At 43.1% G+C, this 24,682-nt stretch overlaps 1 protein-coding gene across 1 annotated transcript in view; it reads left to right on the forward strand.

The window, feature by feature from the left end:
* LOC121194072 (titin-like) overlaps positions 1-24,682 on the forward strand; it is a 183,268-nt gene that overhangs the window by 70,562 nt on the left and 88,024 nt on the right. The window contains exons 66-80 of the mRNA XM_041056636.1: positions 7,556-7,627; positions 7,932-8,045; positions 8,158-8,256; positions 8,593-8,637; positions 11,194-11,244; positions 11,342-11,737; positions 11,863-12,141; positions 12,631-12,900; positions 13,008-13,147; positions 13,257-13,383; positions 20,471-20,613; positions 23,066-23,189; positions 23,468-23,734; positions 24,126-24,223; positions 24,322-24,490. Coding sequence (XP_040912570.1) covers positions 7,556-7,627; positions 7,932-8,045; positions 8,158-8,256; positions 8,593-8,637; positions 11,194-11,244; positions 11,342-11,737; positions 11,863-12,141; positions 12,631-12,900; positions 13,008-13,147; positions 13,257-13,383; positions 20,471-20,613; positions 23,066-23,189; positions 23,468-23,734; positions 24,126-24,223; positions 24,322-24,490 — 2,394 coding nt within the window. The remainder of the gene's footprint in view (positions 1-7,555; positions 7,628-7,931; positions 8,046-8,157; positions 8,257-8,592; positions 8,638-11,193; positions 11,245-11,341; positions 11,738-11,862; positions 12,142-12,630; positions 12,901-13,007; positions 13,148-13,256; positions 13,384-20,470; positions 20,614-23,065; positions 23,190-23,467; positions 23,735-24,125; positions 24,224-24,321; positions 24,491-24,682) is intronic.

Raw genomic sequence — 24,682 nt, forward strand, 5'->3', positions numbered from 1 at the left:
GCCACCATCTAAAAAACTCATGTCAACCTGCAGGATTCTGCCTGAATCCATTTTGTCCAAAGTCATTACACTAAAAGACAAATTGGTAAAAGTCAGTCCGATGGAAGGAACAACAGAGATGAAACCCGCTGGAGAGATTTCAGTTAAGACAGAAGTCAGACTTCCAGAATCACTGTCAGAAAGAGAGGCAGAAACTGATGATTCCTTTCAAAAAACCGAAATCATTTCACAGAGCAGGACTTTAAAGAAAGATGTCGCTCAGAAAGCGAAACAGCAAACAGTTGAAAATGAAGCCCAGTTGCAGGTAGCCATCGTTAAAGATAAACATGTCCAAGGTAGTCGAAAAGAAAAGGCAAAACCAAGACAAGAGCAAACTGAAAAACTGACCACTATGAAACCTGAGACAGACGGACTACCTAAACAAACTCTAAAAACCACTGAAGTCGACGTTTTTAGGAAAGAGAAAACTGTTAAAACAGAAGATATATCTCCTGTAAGACCAGTTCATTTAAAAGAAAGAGAACAGATATTAAAAGAAACAAAGGATGTAGAATTTAAAGTGCATCCAGACATTATTAGAACTGCCGACCAACAACTTAGAGTTCCTCCAACTGAAGACATAAAACCAAGACAAGAACAAACTGAAAGAAAAGCAGTGCCAAAACAGAAAAAGGAGCTAACGTTAGCCAAAACTAAAGACACTGTAATTAAAGAAGTTCAGTCAAGTGTAGATCAATCATCTAAAACTCAAAACGGAAAAGCACTTCCGCTGAAAAAGAAAGAACACAAGGCAGTGAAATCTGAAGATGACGTTCAGTCAGAGAGCAAAGACACAACTGATAGATTTATTCTGAATGAAGAACAGAAAACAAAGAAAATTTTAAGAAAGACTTCAGTTGAGATGAAAGAAAAGCCAGAGGACATTCCCCAAAAGAAAGAGGTAGCTCAAAAACAGATAGAGTCGAAGAGAATCAAAAGTAAAACTCATGACATCCAATCAAAGGAAGTCGAAATTAAGGATGAAACTGCTGAAGTCGCTCCCATTAAAGTGACTTCAGTTAGAAGAAAGGCAACAGTTACACATGAGCCACTATCTGAGGAATCATCTGCAGAAACATTTACTCCAGAAAGACTGAAAGTGAAAACTGACCATGGTACCGTCAAATCTGACCAGTTAAAGGTGATCACACTGAAAGATGAATATACCAAAACTGCTCCAGCTGAGGAGCTGAGCAAAAGAGAGGGGCAAGTTGATAGACAGAAATTAAGTAAATCTGATGAAATGACAGACGGTTTAACAGAGCGAGGTTTAACTAGTGACAAGTCAACTGTCGCTAAAAAGAAAATCAAATCCCTGAAAGACCTTCAGCAGAGTTTGCCTAGAATGGAAAAAATGGCATCAGAAGACGTCGCATCGACGACAATGAGCGACAAAGCTCCTAAAATTGTCCCCAGTGTGATGAGCCAGAAACTAACTGAAAGGAAATGCTTAGATCCTCATGTAATAGATGGAACTTCATTGGTAGTTCAGCCACATGTTGGCAAGAAAACTAGCAGAACTGCCATCACAAAACAGGATAAGAGCTCGGAAATTATTCCCCCGAAGGAAGAAAAAGCTAAACGGGAGAGACGACAAAGTTTAGACAAATCTGAGGAGATTACAGTCAGAGAAATTCAGTCAAAGACGGAAAGACAAAGAGATACATTTTCTTCAAATGATGCGAGGAAGCCAACTAAAGATGAAAAAGTGGAAGTTAAGTCTTCAGTGGAAACAGCTGAAGGATCATTAATAGCAGCAGATCCTTCAGATATACACGCTCAGACAAAGAGACCTGTCGGAGACACTGCAGGGAGAAGAGAATGCGTTAAACCAGAAAATATTTCTACAAAGGAAAAGCAATTACGAACAGAGAAAGAACAAATGCCGTCCGACACTGAGACTGAACAGAAAGAAGTCCAGTCAAAGAGAGCGGAAGAGCGGAAACTGAAAAAACGACAACAGCCTGAAACAAAGGCATCAGCTGCAGATTTGGCAGAAACAACATCCGAAGAATCACTGACAGAAAAAATACAGAAGCTATCAAAACGTGAAGAGGCTCCTGAGTCAGTACAATCAAAACTTAGCACGCATAAAGACAAATATTCTAAAGTTACAATGATCGAAACAGCAAAAAAGACCCTCATAACAGATGTAGCGGAGACGAAACCTGAAGAATCACTGATAGCAGAAGATGTTTCCAAAAAAAGTAGAGAGACGATTACTGAATCAGAGCCCATTTCTCCAAAGAAAGAGGGATCAACAGAAAAAACACGCCAAATACTACATAAAGCTGACAAAGTTACTGATCAAGCCGCTAAAGATAATCTCAGTGAACAGAAGAAGAAACCCGCAAGAGAGGAACAAGTTAGTCGAAAAAGTTCAGATGCACCGGTCATGCTCAAAAATAAGAAGGAAGATACTGTTATGGATGCTGCTAAAAAACATGATAAAACTAAAAAAATTGTCACAAAGCATACGGTGCTTGACGGGGAAATTGATATGACAGAGAGCAAGCCAGTATCTCCACAAGAACCACAAAAGAAACTTCCCAAATCTCCAGAGATTACAGTTGAACAAGCCCAGCTAACACTCAGTACAGTTAAAGATCAAACTTTTAAAGTTAGTCCTCTTAAAGAATTGAAGACAGCACAGGAACAACTTGAGAGAACGGTTTCGCTAACACAGGAAAAGGAGGAAGCTTCTAAAGAACTGGAAGAAGCATCTGAGAAACATACAGAAATCAAAGAAACTGATTTTGCAGTAGTTGATAAAGAAATTCACGTAGCAGACAGTATTCCTCCGAGTAAATCAGCAACCCAGCCATGCTCCTTGAAGGAAGAAACATCAAAGATAAAGAGACTACAGAAGGTACCAAAGACAGGCGATAAAACAGATGAAGAATTCCAGCCAGTGGTTACCCTCATTAAAGATAAAATAGGCCAAACCTCTCAGACTGAAGAGAAGAAAAGTAAACTGGAAAAGGAACAGTCACTGAGAGAAGATGCTGTCAGGAAAACTGGGCCTGAAGAACCCTACAAAGGCAAAATATTAGAACCTGTTTCTCATAAGAGAGATGAAACTCAAAAAGTCGATCCAAAGCCAGCCAAATCTAGAAAGATTACAGCTGAAGAAGTCCAGGCCAGGATGGTTGCAGTTACAGATGAGTACAGTAGTGTTACACCTTCTGAAGCAAAACAAAACAGACAGGAACAAATCAAAAGAAGTACTTCAGTGATACCTCAAGGGATGAGGCAGCTAATGGACGAGGCAGCTGAAAAACCTGTGACAATAACAGAGGATACTAAAACTGGTATTTCACAACAGGCAATCACATCTGATGATACATTCAAAGACGTTAATTTAAGAAAAGAAAAAGACATTGCAGGTGAAGAAATGAGTTCCGAGTCAGTCCCAGTGAAAAGTAGAGTACACAAATTCGATCCCATTGAAAAGAAGACTCTCAAAAGACAGGAAGAAATCAGAAGCATGGCCACTGAGGAAACTGTACCTGAAGTAACCTGTGCAAAGACTTCGTCAGAGTTTGATTCTGTTGTAGACAGAGAAACAGGAAAGGGAGACATCAGTCTATTTGAAATCATTTCTCAAAAGAAAGAAATATCTTCGACCAAAAGAGAGGGGAAGTTGGCAAAAATGGTAGAAGGCATTCAGGAAATAGGAGACACAAAGACATCCAAAATACTCAAATTTGTTCCTCTTGAAGAGATGAAAGCGAGGCAGGAACAAACTGAAACACAGGCAGAAGTGACGCCTGAGATGGAAGTAAATGAGAAGAAGCCAGATGACGTTTCTCAAGAAAAAGATAAAGCACAGAAATTAGTCAAAACTCACCAGATGACAGTGGAAGCAATTAAAGGTGAAGCTGTCAAAATCCCCCCAAATGTAGTGACGAAACCAGTAGGGAAAGAACAAATCGAAAGAAAGGGTTCAGTTACAGCTCTGCAAGAAAAACCATGTGAAGGACGAATGGCTGGAGAAATCCAATCTAAGACTGGTCCAGTTAAAAACAAATCTAGTCGTATTACTCAGTTTGAAAAAACAGAAACGAAACAGGAACGAGTTGAGAGAACAATTACAGTGGAACCTGTGATGGAGCTCGCATTTGAAAAATCTCAGATTGTAAAAGATGGAGAATCTATATCAGACTATACTTCTAAACATATTACCGTTAAACAAGCCAAGGCCAAGGAAGACAGTGTTAAAGATAAACCAGAGGACACTGAAGTTAAAAGAGATGTTTCAGGAGAAACAGAGCCAGGTGTAACTCGTCAGCACCCTTCATTAGAGCAACGTGCTGTAATGGACAAGACCACTCCGGGTTTTCCAGCTGAAGAGGGGAAAACCAGACAGAAACAAATTAAAACAAAGAAAGCAGTTTCTCCTGTAATGGAGGTAACAGAGATACCAATGGAAAGACATGCCCCGAAGACAACAGATGAGCAAGGACACATCTCACAAAAGACAGCAAACAAAACAGAGGAAGGACAGAGGTTTGACAAAACTTCAGAGATTGTTATTGAAGATGTCCTGGCAAAGAAATCAAAATCCTTTAAAGAGAAAAACCAAACATTGGGCAAAAGTACAGAAATTTCTCTTGAGGAAATGCAGTCCAAAACCGTCGTAGTACAACACGAATATGGCAGTGTTACTGCATTTGAAGTAACAGAAACAAAACAAGAACAAGTCGAAAGAAAGCTTTTAGCAGCACCTGTGATGGAAGTTGCATCTGAAAGAACCCAAATAGTGAAACACGGAGATATTAAATCAGACACTCTCCAGCCATATATCACACCCGATGAGCTCGTGAAAGATATTACATCAATCAAAAAGGATATTTGTGAGATGCGTGATGTTTCTCCAAAGAAAATGGAGTTTATAAAGGACACAAAAGACATTACAGTAGAACAAGTCAAGTCAAAAGCAGACCTAGTTCAAGATAAAACAGAGAAGGTCACACCCACTAAAGAGAAATTACCTGAAAATCAGGACCAAATAGACACAGAGATTAAAGACATTCAGTCAAAGAAACAAAAATCCGTAAAAGAGAAAGGACCGCAGTTGGACAAAGGTACAAAAATCTCCCACGAAGCCATGCAGTCCAGGACAGTTGCAGTTAAACATGAATATGGGAGTGTTACTCCATTTGAAGTTACAGAAACAAAACAGCAACAAGTCCAGAGAATTTCTGTTGCACCTGTGATGGAGGTTGCATCTGAAAAACAGCTCGTAGTTAAAGATGGAGAGTTTAAATCAGACACTGTCCAAAGAGTTATTGTACCTGACAAACTGGTAAAACACACTGTAGCAGGGAGGGAGGACATCCATCAATCCAGTGAGGTTTCTCTAAAAAGACATTCACAAAATCTAGAGTCTGTCAAGCCAAGTGTTGAAACCTTAGCTGAAAAACAAGAGATTACAGACAAAGATAGTCATTTAGAGGAAGTTACAAGTGACAGAACTGTATTTGTGGATGATACAATACCAATAAAACAAAAGGAGAAAGTAGGAGATACTACAGCAAAGACAGTTGTCCATTCACTGAGACATGAGGAAGGTAAACATGATCGTACATCTCCAAAGCAACCAGACTCTCAGGTTACAGGTTATGGCATTCAGTCTAAAACAGATATGTTTCAGGATATTTTTCTCAGTGTTACTCCGACTACAGATAAAAAGCAGGAACAAATAGAAAGAAAGGCTTCAAGGACACCTGTAATGAATGTTGCCTATGAAAAATCATTGATTGCAAAACAACAAGATGTTATATTAGATACTCCACAAAGACACAGGTCCCCTGATGGTCTTGCAAAAGACATTAAATTTAGAAAAAAGGTTTATAGGGAAGAGAAAGATGAATCCACAATAGATAACAGACAGAAGTTAAATGAAACCCAAGAGATTAAATTGGAAGAAAACAAGTTGAAGGTTGAAATATTTGGTGACAAAACTACCAAAGTTGCTCCAGTTGAAAGACATACAAGCATAGCAGAGTCCACCGCTGAGGGACTACTGCAAGACCGAGACACTTCAGAAAAATACACCAGAACTGGTGGAGTCGTTGGAGATACTCAACTAGGAGTTCCAAAACAAACCTTGCATGAAAGTAGTAAATCTAAAGTTCATGTTGAAGTAATGCAGCCAAAGATGGTCACAGCTGAAGATAAAACAGCTACAGTTAGCCCCATTCAAGAAACAAAAGTAAAGCTGGAACACACTGAAAGCAAAGCTGCAGTAGCTCCTCTTAAACACAGAGTCACCTCAAAAGAGGGAATTAGAACAACTGTGTCAGCTAAACATGGTGTTAAAGATGAATGGCCAGAAGCAGTTACTGTTGAGCAGCAAACTACCAAAGTTACTTCCATGGAAGGAACAAAAGTGAGACAGGAAGAAGTTGAAAGACAAGCCACAGTTAGATTGTTGTTGGAGGCAACACTAAAAGATTCGTTACCTGAGCAGGATGCTTTGGAAAGACAGTTAAATCTAGTTGAACCCAAGGAAATCAAGACAGAAATGGTGACAGAGAAACCAAAAATCACTGAAGAACTTTGTGGAAAAGAAAAACCAGACATAAAAGCCACTGAACAAGACCATATCAAAGGTGAGCAGTTTGTTACACCCTCCATACAATACAAAGCTACGATATCTAAGGCTTGGATTGAGCCCACAGTTACAGAACCGTCAGTAACAGATAAAACCAAACCAAAGATGACTGAGGAAAAGTCTGCTGGCTACAAAAGAGATGCTTCAGAATACGGGGAAGGTGCCACCAGGAAAAGGAGGTCAGAGGAGGAACAGTCTTGTCTGGAAGGAGATGTCCGACACATGCCTCCTCAGGAAGCTGAAGCTATAACCACAAAGGACGGAGAAGCTCAACGGCTTCCGTCCATCATGGAAACAAAGGTTTTGTCTTTGGTACCGGAAGGGAAAGAAACTGTCTCACTTCAAGAATCGTCCCGAGGTATCAGGGAAACACTTTCTATGTCACCAAACGTGTTTTTTGATCTGAGCACCAAACATTGTTGTGCACCCTTCATCCTCTCAAGGATTTATCTGATTCATGCCTCTTTGTCATCATTTCAAGAGGACATCCATGTCATATCACCCATTTCGTTTGAGCACAAACTGCATTCTTTCTCATCGTGAAGAATCACCACGCTGTCAACAGAGACAGTCCCTTTCGGTTTCTTATCACCTGATATCTAAACCACCACAGCTTCATGTTGTACGCTGGGTTTTTCCTCATCCTTTTTCTAATTCTGTGTTTGTTGTGTCCGTTATGTGTCACTGTACCTGTGTAATGTTTTTTCACAGATCAGATGAGGTGAGATATTCTTGTGAAAATTTCTTGGAAACTTCCTCCGTCTTAAAGTCTCAGTCTTCTGCTTTTTCATTGTGGGTTGTCTTTGTTATCTCTGTTATTTGTGTTTGCATGGTTCAGTGCTCACCCCATCCCCAGTCTTTGTGAGGCTCTGACTGTTGTATCATTTCATTTCCAAGTTCCTGTGAAGGAGAAGGAGTCCCCACCACAAGTCAAAGAACCAGTGGTTAAGCCAGCTGCTCCTCAACAAGGTACCCAACTTCTCTTCTGAATGTGTTTTGGTGTGAACATCTATGTGTTTGTGTGAAGGTTTTCTTAAGACATTCATCAAAGAATGTCACTCTTGAGCAAACGTGAATCTTTGAAACTTTATCCTGAAGAAACCCAACATCTTATTCATTGGTCATTCAAGAGAGTGAAGAACCAAAGAAAGACAATAAAGCAAAAAAGGTGGTTATGAACACAGACTAGCGTTATCGAGTTATATTTGGTGACAAGCTGTCAGTGTTTGTGGACAGATTTCTGTTGATGTTTCTGTATACCTTGTGCTTTAAGAGAGCAAACTGCAGGCTGCTGTAAAACTTCAAGAAGCTGCCAAACAGCCTGAAGTCACTGACCAAACTAAGAAACTGGAGAAGAGAATTACTGCACAAGAAGAAACTAAGCCAGGTATCCAGACATCAGTTCTTAACGAATTCATATCAACACCTTGCAGGCTTTTAGAAGAACAATGTGTTTTACACGTTACAATTCTTCAATTACCTCTTTCTTATACTTGAAGTGATCAAGCCACAGCCCATGGTGAAAGCTGCAGAAGAAACCAAGGCAGCTGCAGAAGAAGAAAAAACAATCATGGTAGAAACGAAAGCTCCTGAGACAGGTAGAGGTTTTCGAAGGACTGAGGAGGAAACAGCTTTGGTGGCCATTTTTTTGTCCTTTTCATCTTTTTCACATCTTATCTCCTCACTTCAAACGCTGACTATATAACCACCCACATGTCTGTCTTCACTGTTGTATCGGTTGTCAGTCTGTCTTATCTGGGTTTGTTGTACGCTTCCTGTTTTTTGGTTATTAATTCATTGACCTTGAAACCAACACAAGCACGCCACATTTGTGCTTGGACACGACTTAACTTCATTTAGCTCTTTATATTTGCTTGTTATGCTGTTTTTGTGTCAGTCAATTAACGATTTTCTGAACTATACCTCTGTATTAGATGAAACCAAGGGACCCGTCCAAGCACCAGGAGGAGTAAAGAAAGGTAGGAGCACCAATTACCGCTCATTTTACCTCAGTACATGCAGTACACAACTTGCAGGCTACAAAGGTACAAAGGTCACCTATTTCTCTTACAGCACCCCAAATCTAAAAACCTGCTCTCACAGTTTAGTTTTAGATCATAATTTTGCTCTATTTGGCTTTCCACTGAAGTATTTTAATTTTTTATCAATATACATGCACATAGTCTGTTTTTATGTATTGTATTAGTTGTTTTGTCCTTGTATGTCTGTTTTGTCTGTTATGTTAAGTTGTTTTTGAGTAGAAGTAGAGTTTTGTGTCAGTGTTTGTACAAATTGTAATGTCATATAAGTGTCAATAAGTAATGTCAAACCTTTGCTGCCTCAGAAACGGTTCTGCTCAAAAAAGGTAAAATTCAGTTGGAAGAGGATGGGATGTTTGAGATTCCCACCTTGAGGAAAACAACAAGAATCATGAGGGAAGTGGAAGAGGAACAGGAGATGATCAAACTGAAGAAGATTCCATCAGTTCCACCTAAAGAGGCCGAAGAAGAGGAAAAACCTCTGGAAGTCACCAAGACCACTGTGATCGATGTTGAGGAGAGGGTGTACATGGAAGAGACTATTGAGATGTCACTTGCCACCAGGAGACCCGTGGAGGAGAGGAAGCCTCGAGAGAAAGCTGACATTGTGAAAAAGCCAGAAGTTATTAAACCTAAAGAAAGGGAACAAACAGAAGCCCAGAAAGATGTGTGGACCCGCCAGAAACCTATCCCAAAAGATGAGAAACCAGAAGATAAGATTTCTCTTAAGAAAACTCCTAAGGCACCAAACGAAGAGGAACCTGCACCACCTAGTGCTGCCTTGAAGAAAGTGAAAAAACTGCCTTTGGATGAAGTTGAACCAGAAGTAGTCAAACTAAAGCCATTTGAGAAGCCTGTTAAACCAGTAGAGGAGCCAGAGAAAGATAAAATGGAGAGGCCAGACAGGGACACTGTGCCTTTCCAGAAAGGAGAGAGAATCCCCAGAGAGATGGAAATCAAAGAGCCTCCCAGAAAACCTGAGAAAGCACCTCCAGAAGTAAAGGAGCCACCAGCCAAGGTGTCAAAGCCATTAGATAAAAGGAAAACTCCAGAGAAGGAGCCAGAGGAAGTCAAAGCACCCACCAAGGTGAAGAAAATCCCAACACAAGAACAAGAGGTAGAAAGTGTCAAACTGAAGCCCTTTTCCAGGCCTTGCAAAGAGGATGCAGAGCCTGAGAAGAAACCAGCAGAAGACAAAGAGAGGAAGCCAACTGATGACCTGCGCTATCGTGCACTGGGCACAAGCCCAGATGAAAAAACAAAAGAACCAGAGGTAGTGGATAGACCGAAGAGACCTGAGGTCCCAGAAGCTCCAGAGAAGAAGCCAGAGAAGCCAAAGGCAGTTTCAGTGGAGAAGACTGTGTCTCCTGTGCCAGCTTCTGTTGAGAAACCTGAGAAGGTTCCTGAGGAACCCAAACCTCTGCAAGTGAAGAAGGGACTCACACCAAAGGCGAAAGAGGAGAAGAAAGAGATTGATCTGAAGCCTGTGGAGCAGCTCAAGAAGGTTGAGCTGAAAAAGACTCCGTCTCCTAAAGCTGAGAAGCTTAAACAAGCAGAGGCAGTCCCTGTTGAGATGAAGCCGAGTGTTGATAAACTGAAAAAGGTTCCTAAAACTGTTTCACCAAAAGACTCTATTGAGGCTGTGACTCTCAAGGAGGTCCCAAAGAAGCCGTCACCAGAAGAGGAGAAGGCTGCAGAACCAGCAAAACCTGGTAAAGAGAAGGTTCCTCTGGTGAAGGAGGTCTCTCCTGGAGCTGTGCAGATGAAGAAGGTTGCCACTCAGCCAGAAGAGGAGGTATTTGAAGAAGAGTTTGAAGCTGAGGAAGAGGCAGAGCAGGAGGAAGAAGAGGCCTGGGGCTGGGAGCTGGTTCCCAGTGAGAGTTACGGCTCAGAGGATTGGGAAGGTGAAGGAGAAGAAAGTGCTCTGGAGGCTCCAGGAGTGACCAGGAGAGGTGAGACGGTGCTGGCCCCAACTTGTTGGGTGATGACCAAGAAAAACGCTCACCTCATTCCCTGAATAATCTCTGCCCATTCCCACCATCATGCCTCCATCTAAATCACCTTTACCTCGTCATATCTTAAGTGTGATTTGATTTATGCCATCTCTTGCTTGTATTTATGTTCATTATCATTCTCTTTGTCGAACGGTCTCGTCAGTCATTGCTTTCTTTCATCTCTGTCATGTCATTTGTGTGCCGCCATTTCAGTATCACACCATCGTCATCAGGTCAACATGTGCTCCCCACTCATACCATCTGTACATTGCTGTTTGTTATTCCATCTCTTCGTGGTGTGAAAGCTACATCGCTGTAAAACCGAAATTATGCATTGTTCATTTCTGTTCTGTTATTTCATAAATTTTCCATCACAGTCACTTAATATTTCACTGTCCATTCGAGTTGACATTACATATCTCCCTGCCGTGGCATGTTTAAAAAGACATTGACAAAAGATTACACTGTGTGCAGCAAATTTATTTTCGTTGTTTCTGAACAGAGGGACAACCAGCAGAGGAAGCAGGACGAGGTAGAGGTAGAGGACTGAAACGTAAGTCTGTTTGTGCCTGTGCTTCATCCTGTATGGTGACCCGCAGAATCCTTGAAATTTAAATCTGAAATCGTTTTGTTTTGAATCTGTATTTCAGCCAAGCAGACCCCGTCCCCTGGAGAAGGCAGGGGCCGTGGCCTGAAGCCTGGTGGAAGAGGTACCCCACCGCCAGAGGAGCCCTTCGGAGGATTCAAGCTCAAAGCTGTCCCTCTGAAGTTCATCAAGAAGCTTCAGGACATTGTGCTGCAGGAGGCCGAGTCTATTGGCTCGTCTGCTGTGTTTGAGTGTGAGGTCTCACCTTCCACTGCCATCACTTCATGGATGAAAGATGGCAGTAACCTGCGCGAGAGCCCCAAGCACAAGTTCACTTCTGATGGCAAAGATCGCAAGTTGAACATTATTGATGTCCAGCTGTCCGATACTGGCGAATATACCTGTGTGGCCAAAAACGCTGGCAAGGAAATATCCTGCACAGCCAAGCTCATTGTTGAAGGTATTTTTTTTCTTCCCTAAAAATCTCTCAACAGATTCTCTCGGGACCAGATGTAGTATCTCACAAAATCCTATTGAAGCACTATGCAACGTTAAATTGTTTATTTCCTGTTTGTCTCGTCACAGAGCTACCTGTGAAATGGATCAAAGAGCTGGAGGAGGAGACTTCAGCTCTTAAGGGTCAGCCTGTGTACATGACCTGTGAGTTGAGCAAAGAGAGAGACGTGATATGGAAGAAGAACGGCGAGGTCCTGAAGAAACAAGCCAATAAGGTTCAGATCAATATCATTGGCCTGCAGCATGCTGTGACCATCCAGAACTCCACCGAGGAGGACGCCGGTTCCTACTCATGTGAAGTGGACGGCCAGGAGGACGTCAAGACTACAACGAATGTCAAAGTGATTGGTAAGACAAAGAGGTCATTGTAGAGGTCGTGTCCTTAAATGCAGTAACAGTACATCAGTGGTTTTGCTTTCCAAGGAATGTTTACAGGAATGTATAAGGGAAGGGCAGGAGTTGCCCTGTACTTCAAGGTACAGGGCCGACAAGTCATTCAGAAAATTTTTGTCCGCTTTGATAACATACAACTATATCTCTAGATTGTTCTGAACTACATCATACATCTTTGTGTGCAGTTCAAAACTACAACGTCACCAAAAGTTGTGCTGCTAAATTCAGAAATCCACATTTTCATGAATAACTTGGGAAATATCTCCCTAAATATTCTTCAGACTGCAGAAATCTTTGAAAACCACCTAAAATTAGACAAACTAAACTAAGATTAAGCTCCTCTGCACTGGTTCCGACTATATTTTTGTGTTGTATTAATAAGTGTATTAATTAACGGTGCACATTGTGTCTGTAGTGGTGTGATGTAATTTTTAACTCTGACAGAAATCGTCAAAGATTGGATCGTGAAACCACTGAGAGACCAGCATGTGAAACCAAAGGCTACTGCTACATTTAAGTGCGAGCTGTTCAAGGAAACTCCCAACTGGAAGTGGCTCAAAGGAGAGAATGAGATCACTCCTTCCGACAAGATCGAGGTCAAGAAGGATGGAAAGGAGCTGACACTCACTATCAAGAACTGTCAACCTGATGACGTAGCAGAATATGCCATGGAGGTGGAAGGACGCATTTACACTGCCAAGCTAACACTAGGAGGTTCACCTGTTTGCCTATTTCCCTTCCTTTGGATATGAACTCCTCAAATACTTTACCTGTCTATTATTTGGTTAATACTTATGAGTACTATTATATTTCTTTCCTAGAGCGGGAGGCCGAGATCCTGAAGCCCTTGGCCAGCATTGAGGTGACTGAAAAGGAAGATGCTATGTTTGAGACAGAGATCTCTGAGGACGATGTTCCAGGGGAATGGAAGCTCAAAGGAGAGGTGTTGACCAGATCCCCGGTAAGACTGGATGGACTTGTTTTTGTTAAGCACCACGGAAGTTTCTATATTTCTGTATTGCATGTTTATTTTCACTACTTTGTAAAACATTTTGTAATGAATTTATCAGACATGCGATATCCAAATGGAGGGTGGAGTTCGTCGGCTCACGCTGAAAAACTGCCAAGTGGATCAGGCTGGAGAAGTGTCATACCAGGCTCTGAATGCCGTAACCAGTGCTATGCTCAATGTCAAAGGTAAGATGTATTCCAGTGTCCTGGATAGAAACTACAGCATACCGTGGTTTCAACTATAAAAATAAAAGCGTAAGGTCCGTAGGCAGTAAAATAAAGCTGTATGGCATGTGAGAGCGGACCTCAGATCTTCATTTAAAAGGTTTGAACGGTGGATTTTGACATTTGCATCGTTTTTTATGACGTGATGAAGCCCAATACGACAAAAGGGAATTTCAACCTGGGATCCCAACTATTTCCCAAACGTTGTCGTGTATTTTTGTTCTGTCTGTTCAGTGGAATATACAGTTGTGTCTGGTGTTCTGTCAGATTTGACATATATGTGAAAACGTGTCCGGTGATGTCACCCGACAGTCCATTCGTATCGTCTGTGGTTAAATGTTTTATGTTAAATCGTAGTACAGTGGCCAGTTTATTAGTTACACCAACGCCATGTTTATGAACTCTACCAGACAGTTTACTAACTGTTCAACTGAAAGTTAGAATAGCAGCAAACGCTTGATTGTTCGCAGTCGTCACAATCTGAAGGTAACTGGTAAGGACCTGTAAAGAGAAGAACGTCCTGGAGAATGAAGATTCTGTACTCTGTGAATTTGATACCAACTCAGCGAGACGGTGGACTGGTCCTTTCAGAGGCAATGTTGCCGGGCAGGGGATGTTCCTTGCGTTTTAGTCTTCATCTTCAACACATGGAGTCCTTAAACGCAGTGCTTGATAAACAATGAAGTGATGCGAAGTGATGTCATTTTGCTTAGATGACCTGCACAACCTGAAGATGTCTCCAATAGGATTTCTGTAGGATAAGATGGGATGAGCATATCATCAACAAACAATACCCTGTAAGCTTTTGGAGCCACGGCGGGGTGCAACCCACTACAGCATACGAGGGTATAGTTGGTAAACTGGCCACTGGCTGTAGACTGTTGTGCGGTTGATGTGTTTTGTTGTTGGTGTTGATGTACTGTACCTGTGTCACCTTTTAACCCAGAAATCGAAATGGATTTCATTGTCCCTCTGAAGGACGTTTCTGTGCCTGAAAAGAAACAGGCCAAGTTCGAATGCACCATCACGAAAGATGTCTCTAAGGTCATGTGGTACAGAGGGGGTGACATCATCACCCCAGACCAAAAGTATGACATCATCGATGATGGAAAGAAGCATATGCTGATCATAAACTGCTGCGAGTTTGATGACGAGGATGAATACACGATAGAGGTGTTGGGCAAGACTTCGACAGCTAGACTTACAGTGGAGGGTAAGTGCTGGACCGCCGTTACTGGATGTAACTGGCAGAACATATATTATTATGACTATTCATTGAGTTGGTTGCCGACTCTCGCAAGCTAACTCATATGAATATGCATTATTATAGGTATCAGGCTCAAATTTATCTCGCCAATAAAGGACCAAACGGTAAAGGAAGGCAAAACAGCTCGATTTGAGCTGGAGCTCTCTCATGAGAACATCCCCGTCACCTGGTACAAGAACGACGTTAAAATCCATCCGAGCAGAACGGTGGTCACGCATGTGGACGGAAAGAAACACGTGCTAGAAATAAAGGAAGTGTCTCTAGATGATACGTGCCAGATTAAAGCTGAGGCCAAAGGAATTCCTTCCATGGCCAACCTGACGGTCATAGGTAAACTGAGAGTTGTCACCTGTTCTCTGTCTGTCCTCCTCATCCTGTGTCTCTTCTTCTTCCTCACAGCTGTTTGTACAATTTGTCCATGTTTGTGCCAAAGCAGGTTTCACAAAACAACCTTATTGTGTATTTGTATGTCGTTGTTTCTATGTTCTGTGTCATGAGACAAAGTATTTCTATGTCCTGTGTTTGTGTTCCCTGTCTTTTTGACTGTGTTGTCCTTTGTTTTCTTGCGTGATATATATGTGCTGTACATGTGCAATGGAGAGTCATACGAAAAATGTTCCCATTCCAGAGGGAGATGCGTACTTCACGGTCAAGCTGCAGGACTATACTGCAGTGGAGAAAGACGAGGTGGTTCTAGATTGCGAACTCAACAAAGACGTCAACGTCATGTGGTATCACAATGATGCCGAGATCAAGGCCTCTAAGATGGTGGCCATTAAGGCTGAGGGCAAACGCAGAACCCTTGTCATCAAGAGAGTCGGGGACAAAGACAAAGGACAGTATGTATGTGACTGTGGAACAGACAAGACGACCGCAGCTCTGCACATCGAAGGTAAAGACAGTTTGTTTTAGATTGTTGGTACTCACCTTAGTTGAGGCAACTTCTCCCTTCTTGTTGCACTGCCGCCTAACCAAACTTCATGCCCTGTCACAGTTTTTTCACGCAAAGGATCTTTTTTGCACTCATCACTTCCAAAGTACCACTGTCAACACCTGTATGTGGTCTCTTTCATCATTCCACCCTTCTGAAAATGGTAGAAGCACACTACAAAAGTTAAACATTTCCAGAGAAAGGCTTTCAAGGAAGCTATAATGTATTCAACCCTAATTTTGCGGGGTGGGCCAGTCCTCTCCTGTAGTGTTCTTCCACCATAACTTGTCTCTTCTTATTGTTCTGCTTTATTGTCTGTTTGTCACTTTGTGTGCCCTTGAAGACACTTCTCCAGAAGGTCTTTGTGGCTCCCAAAAGAAAGCCATCAGTCAGAAACAAACCCCTTTATTGTTCTTCAGTGCCTTTTGAAGAACTCTGGCTCCTCACTAATCTAATTGGTCCGTGTAAAACTGGATCTCCACTGTGATTTTTTACTGCCACTGTTACAGCCAATATTGAGAGCCATTTGGTGGCTTATGATCCCATGAAAACTTTGCTACGGCACAATAAAGGAGGTTTCTGTGTAGTGCCAACCATGTGCCAAAAATGTGCCAAATCTATCAGGGCACCTCTGTCTGTCTGTTGTCTGTGTGTGTGATATATTTGTCTTTATGTTCATTTTGATTTAAATGTCTGAACATCCCTTCTCTTGAACGTCAGCTCGCCACATCAGGGTGGTTCGACCGATGTATGGTGTCGAAGTGTTTGACGGAGAGACCGCTCGATTTGAAGTCGAGCTCAGCGAGGATGATGTCCACGGCCAGTGGAAACTGAGCGGAGAGGTCCTCAGTCCATCCGCTGTATGTCTCATTAAAATACATTTTAATAGTACGAGATTGTTGATGTCTCACTGGCAGACAAATAGCTTTGCTCTGATCACTTTTGTGTGAGTCCTCACGTTTTTTCTGAAATGCTGAAGTTTGTCGGCCTTCTGCAGGACGTTGAGATCGTGGAGGACGGTGCCAAACATACTCTGGTCTTGTACAACTGCAGAGTGCCTCAGACGGGCGAGGTGGCGTTTACTGCTGCCAACGCCAAATGTTCTGCTAACTTGAAAGTGAAGGGTGAGCGTTCACTTCTTCAAACTGCCTTCCTGTGCAGAATCTTAACACAGCTGGTTTTTCTTCTTCTTTTTTACTGAGAGTTGTTCTTGTCTTCTTTATATTCTGTGAATGACGTGGTTTTCCCCAGTGTTTTCCTAAGCGCTCAGTCTTCACCTTGATCTGTCTGAATCAACAGAACTCCCAGTCTCATTCATTACGCCGCTGGCTGATGTGCACGTTTATGAAAAGGATGAGGCAAAGTTTGAGCTGGAAATCTCTAGAGAACCCAAAAGCTTCCGCTGGCTAAAGGGATCTCAGGAGCTGTCAAACGATGACAAGTTTGAACTCCTGGTGGAGGGAAAGAGACACACTCTTATTGTAAAATCTGCCAAATATGAAGACGAAGCCAAGTACATGTTTGAGGCTGAAGACAAGAGGACATCTGGAAAGTTGATTATTAAAGGTAAAGGAAAGGTGTGAGTGTCTGCCAAAAGTCTTCAATGACAAAATCTCTCAAAAACATCCACATACTTTAGTTCCAGTGAAGGGAATTCTTAATGTTCCAGCACACAGTGTTTTTATAAAACAACAATCCAGACCAGCTCCATAGAGAGATGGTTTTCCCAGTTTGGCTTTGAAGAACTTGAGAGACCTGCACAGAGCCCTGACCTCTGTCCCATCCAGCACCTTAGAATGAACTGGGACATCGACTGTGAACCAGACCATGTCACCGACATCAGTGTTGGACCTCACTAATATTCTTGTTTCTGATTGGAAGCAAGTGGAGGCTGTTAGAGCAGCACATTAATGAACATGGTGTCACAGTCACATATTACAGCTGTAATATATGGACGCAATGTTCAAAGGTCCACATGCTTTTGGCAATGTAATGAATATCTACCTAATACCTACAACCGGCGAACATGTCCATGCATTTTACTCTCCGTATTTATGTTGTCAGGTATTCGCCTCAAATTTATCAAGCCGATTAAAGATGTGACTGTGAAGGAACGAGAAACCGCAGAGTTCAGCGTCGAACTCTCTCATGAAAAAATCCCGGTGGTCTGGTACAAAAATGACATCCGACTGCACCCCAGCAAGGTGGTGCACATGTCGGAGGCGGGAAAAGTCCACACGCTGGCCTTCAAGGAGGTTACCGTCGACAACACTTCCATGATCAGGGTGGAGGCCATGGGCAAGGTGTCAGAGGCCATGCTCACTGTGCTCGGTTAGTATTGTTCTCTAGAAGGATGCAGCTGAATTTCCACACAGGACTTAACAGTAACATGATAACCTGGGGATTTCTTTTTAGGGTGATTTCACTCTTTAATTTATATCCCTAAGTATCATTCTGTATTACAGCTGGCAGGACAGTTGCTTATCTGGTGTTGTGTGGTTTAAACTGGTGTTTATCATTGCTGGTGTCCTCTTGCAGAGGGCGACCTGTACTTCACAGTGAAGCTCCAGAACTACACCGCCGTTGAGAAGGACGAGGTGATTTTGTCCTGTGAGCTGAGCAAAGCCGTCGGCGAGGTCAGATGGTTCAAAGACGGTAACGAAATGTTTCCCTCCAAGAACATTCTCTTCCAGTCAGACGGCAAGAGGTGCTTGCTGGTCATCAAGAAGGCGGCGAAGAGCAACATAGGCGCGTACACCTGTGACTGTGGCACCGACAAAACCACAGCCCACCTGAACATCGAAGGTAATACCTGCGGCAATCAGGCCCCTCCTTCAGACCTTGGTCAGCACTGCAGATTCATGCCCCGCCCGCCGCCATTCCCCTGAAACCCCGCCTCTGTTTGGTTCATCTCCCCTTCATACTTCATCACTGTGTCTTGTGCTCTGTTTGTGGCGTTGGTCGCTTATATCATAACACCTGAGGATAATCCAGCCCTATGCATCTCACTGTAACCGTGTGAAGGCACCTCTATGACCTCTGAAGAAGCGACGGAGACATGTCTCCTCTCTCAGACGGCCATAGTAACACACAGGTTGCAATATTCAGATTCAGGCACTGATTTTTTTCAAGTGATGAGATGTTTTATTGGGTTGGATTATTGTCAAGAGTTAATTGAAAGTGTTCTGCCTTTGCTTAAACTGTAAGTCGCTCTGACTGGGAGCGTCAGCTAACTGTCACGTCTTCATGTCCAGTGTATGTCCTCCATCGATCATCAGACACCGGTCTGTCTGTTTCAGTGTAAAACACAGCATCAAACCGGCATCATTTGATGTTCTCTGGGTTCTCTGAGACCAGTCAGCGCCACCGCCCGCTTAGTTTCTGCTAACATCTTTTTAAACCTTTCCAGAGCGCGACATCAAGGTTGTTCGCCCGCTGTACAGCGTGGAGGTCACAGAGACAGAGACAGCTAAGTTTGAGACGGAAATTTCAGAGGAGGACCTTCACGCTACCTGGAAACTGAAGGGAGAGACGCTCCACCCGTCTGCTGTAAGATTAACCACTGAGAACACCTTACTTTCATTTAAACCAGAAAAAAAAGCCAATGAGGGAAAAATAATACTACTTCATTAATGTTCAGTGCAGCGTCTTTGATCAGAATTGTCTGGCGTCAGCTCGTCTCATAGCTGAGATGAAGAAGTTCTTTGATGAAGTTTCTTTGTTCTCAGGACGTTGAGATCAAGGAGGAGGGAACCCGACACTTGTTGATCCTCTTCAACTGCAGAAAGGACATGGCCGGAAATGTAGACTTCTCTGCAGCGAATGCCAAATCCTCAGCTCAGCTCAGGGTCAAAGGTGACAGAAAGAACACTGGCAATTTGTGAAAGCGTTGGTTGGTAATAAGCTAACTCTGTCCTGAGTGGACAGAGTTAGCAGCACGGCAGGTAAGACGCTCAGCTCGAGCTCCCGTCCAGCGTCGGGGGAAACAAAGAGCTGTGGAGCTGAGACCAAGCACAGCACTGAATCATGTCATGAGGGGTCACTCAAGTTTTATCTTATCAAACAGATAAAGTGAGTTTGTTTCCTCCCAGAGCAGATTCTGTGTTAAAATGGAGATCTGACAGCTCGCTGATCATGGCAGAGCAGATAAACTCCTCAGGCTGACAGCTTGCTGTCACCAACTCTGCCAGGAGGCCTTTAACTAGCTGTTAAGGGACTTTAATTCAGGCATGTGAAGAAGCCTGCTGTAAATAGTTGATGAGGCTTATTAATCCAAAACCGACATCAGGGATCCGAGCTCAGCCTGTGTTACCAAAACTCCCACAACACCGGCATCTTGTCAGCATTACAACACAGGCAGCGACTGAACCATGATGTCGGCGTTTTCTGCAGTGTGACGTTTGGTAACTCCTGCGAGGAGCTCCACATTCTCCTTTTCCAGGAAAATTACGGGCTTGTGATTGACAGGAGCAGATTGGCTTCCCCTGATGGGTTTGACAGAGGTGGGCTCTCAGCCAATCGGGCCCCCTGGTTATTTTAGAAGCCACATGCCTTATCTAGAGCAGGCTCGCAGTGATTGGCAGGGGCTAGAGTGCAACTCAGTCTCTCACTGGTTTCTGTTGGCCATATACATCTGACGGCAGGTCGTATGCTAATGAGCCTGGCCCCCCAATGCCAAGTCCCAGGGTGGCTGTCTTCAGTTGTCCTGAGGGCTTCCAGCGGCCTGCCTTCAGCTCAGCCACACAATGAGGATTAGCCACTGAAGATTAGCCGTTTCTCTCTGGGGATTTTCTGGATCTGTTGGCCTTTTTTGGGGTGAGGGCTAACTATGTCTTCTCCCCAATCTAAAGCCCGAGTGATCGGCCTGGTGAGGCCTCTGAAGGATGTCACCGTGACTGCTGGGGAGACCGCCACCTTTGAGTGCGAGCTGTCATACGAAGACATCGCTGTCGAGTGGTTCCTGGGGGGTACAAAGCTGGAACCAAGCAACAGAGTAAGTCCCAACACACCTGACTCAGTCCTCAGTTTTTCTGTATCACAAATAGGGATTCACTTCCTGAAACACAAGGCCTGTTGACGTTCTGTTTCAAAGTCACTACAGATACTCCGTGAGTCCAGGACTCGTGGCGGTCCTGGTCCAGAGCCAGGGCCGTTGTTTCCTTCTCCATTTGCGCACTGTTCAGTTTTCTTTCAGCTTCAGCCATTTTTCATATAAGGGCCTGCTTGTGAAGGTTTGGGATTCCAGCTGAGTATACGATCCTGGTTTTGAGATAACACAGGCAGGGAGGCTTTTCTGCCCTGCAAGCGTTTCTGAAGGGTTATTTTTAACAGCTGCGGGAGCTTGAGGCGCGGGGCAGGTGGCAACAGGAGCATTCTGACAGCTTCACTTTTAAAACAGTTGTTTTAAAGTGTGGTGTGAATGTTTTTCTGTTTTCATGCTGAAATCTGAGTTGGAAAGAGCTCGGCGTGCGTCCGGGCCCTGGAGTGATATCCAGTCGTAATGCAGGATTAGTTTGATTATCGGATGTAACCTGAGAACTCTGAGGTTTCCAAAGACATATGATCTCTCTCTAGGTTGTGCAAGCGTGATTTACTGCATGTTACATGGTCAACATGGGCAGAGATTCACACGCTACATCAACTGTTCCATCAGATCTCAAAGTAAAGCCACTAGTTGTTGTCTGACTGTTTGATAGCTTAGAGTAAATGAATGTTTTCTCCCAATAATGCATAAACTTATTTAACAGTGTTATAATTTTGTTAATTGTGAGGCTACGTACAGTAACTGTTTCCTGAAATCTCAGCTGATTTGTTGTCTGGTTGTTTACCGGCTCTTCTGTACACCACATATTAATTGGTGATCGATTTGATTGAAGATTAGTGTTAATCAGGCTTCAGTTAAACCAGTCTTAAAGTGTTTAAACCGGCTTTTATTTTGTAAACCCAGACCCAAGTAAGTCAGGTACTTTAAAAGTTAGTATTGGTATGAAAAACTAAAACAGAAACAAAAAAAAAAACAAAAAAAACAAACGTATTTTGTAAGAAGATTATCAGAAACATGACTGAGCTGAGTATCATTTTAAAAAAAAACAACTTATTGTTTAAAGGTTTAAAGCAACATAAATTAAAAACATCCAGGTTTAGAGAGAGTTCAAGTCATGGTTTAAAGTTTTACCCCCCCCCCCCCCCTCCCCCAAGGCCAATAAAACAATAAAACAGCCCCCAAACACCCACAGAGACAAACTCCCCCCAATTGTTTCAGGCCTCAGATGAAAATGCCTTTAATTTGTCTGAATCACATCATTGAGGCACAGTAGCAAAGCATTCAAGTGACTGTAGCTGGTTAGAAATGGAGCTTCTCAGCTGTTTAGTGCCGCGTCCTTCACCTCTCATTACAAAACCAGAAATAATTTACCTTTGCTGATCACTGAAAATGTACGAGTACATTCACAGGATTACATTTATCAAAGCTGCAGCTGTAAAGTCGTCTTTTTTAAATGGTGGTGATAGTGTTTCTTTAATAAAGACAAATATAATATTATAAGAAGAACCACCTATGATGATTAATGTGTGTAGCAGACATGATTGTAATCTTACACCACAAAGTAGTGATAATAATTGTTTTTCTTTTGTTATTCTAATAAAAAACACGGAATGGTAGAGGTGGCAGCTTTAGTATCAGATGTACCACACGTTTAATTCCTCTTCATTGAGTTATGTAGCTGTGGCTTCAGACAGCTCAGTGTGATATACAGTCAGTGGATGTGTGGTAAAATCAGCCCTCTGGTGTCAGAGGTCATGCTGTTTAAATCGGGGGAAGGAAAGCAGCTGTCTGTGTTCGTTTTAGCTGTCAGGGCTGAGCTGACTGATCCTGTGTGTGTGTGTGTGTGTGCTGGAGACTTGAGAACAGTGCTCTGAACCTTACAGACCAAATTCAGGGATGATAAAACCCAACATTTGGTTGACTCGCACGTGTATGCTACAGACCGAGCAGGCTTATTCTGTTTCCCTTACCACAGACAAAGATCAGGGAAGTAAAAACACATGCGATCCAGTTCAAATAAAACCCCCATTATGACTGACTGTGTTGAACCTTACAGACGATGCTCAGGACACAGTGCCGGGGCAGAATGATTAGAAGCTAACACACGCACCTCAGAGTGTAGCTGCTCAGAACAACTATAAACTGTTTTGATTTCCAGTATGGTCGAACAACCTCAGGAAGAGAAAAATGACCCTCTGTTAGAGGTGAGGAACCCTGTAAGTACAGAAGGTAAACCCTCTTGACTGGCTGTTGAACGTAACAGGCAACATTCAGGAATAAAAAACCCTTGACCCGTCTGACTCTGTTGAACCTGGCAGACCGTGTTCAGGAAAATAAAAACCTCTTAGACCTGACAAGCAGTGGTCACAGAAGCCCACATGCTTCTTGACTTTGTTTACAGGTGGTGCTGAAGGTGGAGGGTAAAGTCCACAGCCTGACTCTGCGCGACGTCCAGCTGAATGAAGCCGGACAGGTCAAACTCACCGCCAAAGACTTCCAGACCGAGGCCAACCTCATTGTCGGAGGTAAGACGACAACATCTGCTGAATCTACTGGACTCTGCTGAAGACGTCTATTTGTTCTAAAACCTTGAAGTTTAGGAGCAACTTATCAACTTTTTGCTGACCAACAGTTTAACATCTCACCTTGATCAGTGATGTATTGAGGATCCAGATTGTGTTTTTCATGTTTTTGGGGTGACCATAACAGATCGACCTGTCCTGTGTGTCTTCTGTGTGTGTGTGTGTGTGTGTGTGTGTGTGTGTGTGTGTGTGTGTGTGTGTGTGTGTGTGTGTGTGTTCAGAGCCACCGGTGGAGTTCACAAAGCCTCTGGAGGACCAGACAGTGGAGGAGGAAGCCACCGCCACACTCGAGTGTGAAGTTTCCAGAGAGAACGCAGAGGTGCAATGGTTCAGGGACGGACAGGAGATAAGAAAGACCAAGAAGTACGAGATGATTGTCGATGGCCACAAGAGAGCGCTGGTCATCCACGACTGCACTCTGGACGACTCGAGGACATATGCTTGTGACGCTAAAGACTTCAAAACTTCCTGCTTCCTCAATGTTGAACGTGAGTGCAACTGTGAGATAAAAAATTACACATTTATAGAAGTTACTCAGCCTTAAAGGGCCCTTTAAAAGACTTGAGGAACCTCTTAAGGGTTATCAAGGGGATTACATAAGATAAGACAAGATATTACTTTATTGATCCCGGAGGGAAATTTTGTACATAAAACAGACCTCTCAAACATGTTAAGACTAGAAAGTATATCATGTTAGGGACATCAGCATTTAAAAGACAGAAAGTTAAACAAATGACTTGTTTTAGTTCGGAAACCCTCTGTAGAACTTAAGGGACTCAAGGTAGAGACAAGACGAGATCGACCTCTCAGTAGCTCTGAGGACCTTTCAGAAAGCCTGATTAAGATGAATCATCACTGACACTCTCTTTGTGCCGACAGCTCCACATGTCGAGTTCACAAAGCCGCTCCATGATGTCGAGGTCAGGGAGAAGGAATCTGCCAGGTTTGAATGTGAAGTCTCCAGAGAGGACGCCAAAGTGAGCACACCCGCTTTGTCCAGACAAACTACCAGCTCAGGTAATGCGTTACGTTTTTTTCCAGTCTCTGAGACCTCCTCCTTCTTGCTGTCTCGCAGGTCCGCTGGTTTAAGGATGGAAATGAAATCAGAAAGGGGAAGAAGTACGAAATTATCGCTCAAGGTCGCCAACACATCCTCATCGTCCACAAGTCTGTGTTTGACGATGAGGCTGAATACGAATGTGACGCAAAGACCTCCAAGTCCTCCGGCATGCTCACTGTCGTCGGTAAGAATGAAAAATCAAAAGCCCTTCTTCACATGAATGAACCCAGATCAGGCACGCTCACAGATGTTTTATATGACAAATTAAAGAAAAGACAGGATCATTTGGATTGGTGAAGTTGTTCGTCCCGGGCCGAGCTTCCTCCCAGGCTGTGTTTGCTGTCTCAGTTGTGACATTCATTTGTTTCATCGCTGC

This window comes from Toxotes jaculatrix, chromosome 15, assembly GCF_017976425.1.
Source record: "Toxotes jaculatrix isolate fToxJac2 chromosome 15, fToxJac2.pri, whole genome shotgun sequence".
Taxonomy (NCBI): domain Eukaryota; kingdom Metazoa; phylum Chordata; class Actinopteri; family Toxotidae; genus Toxotes; species Toxotes jaculatrix.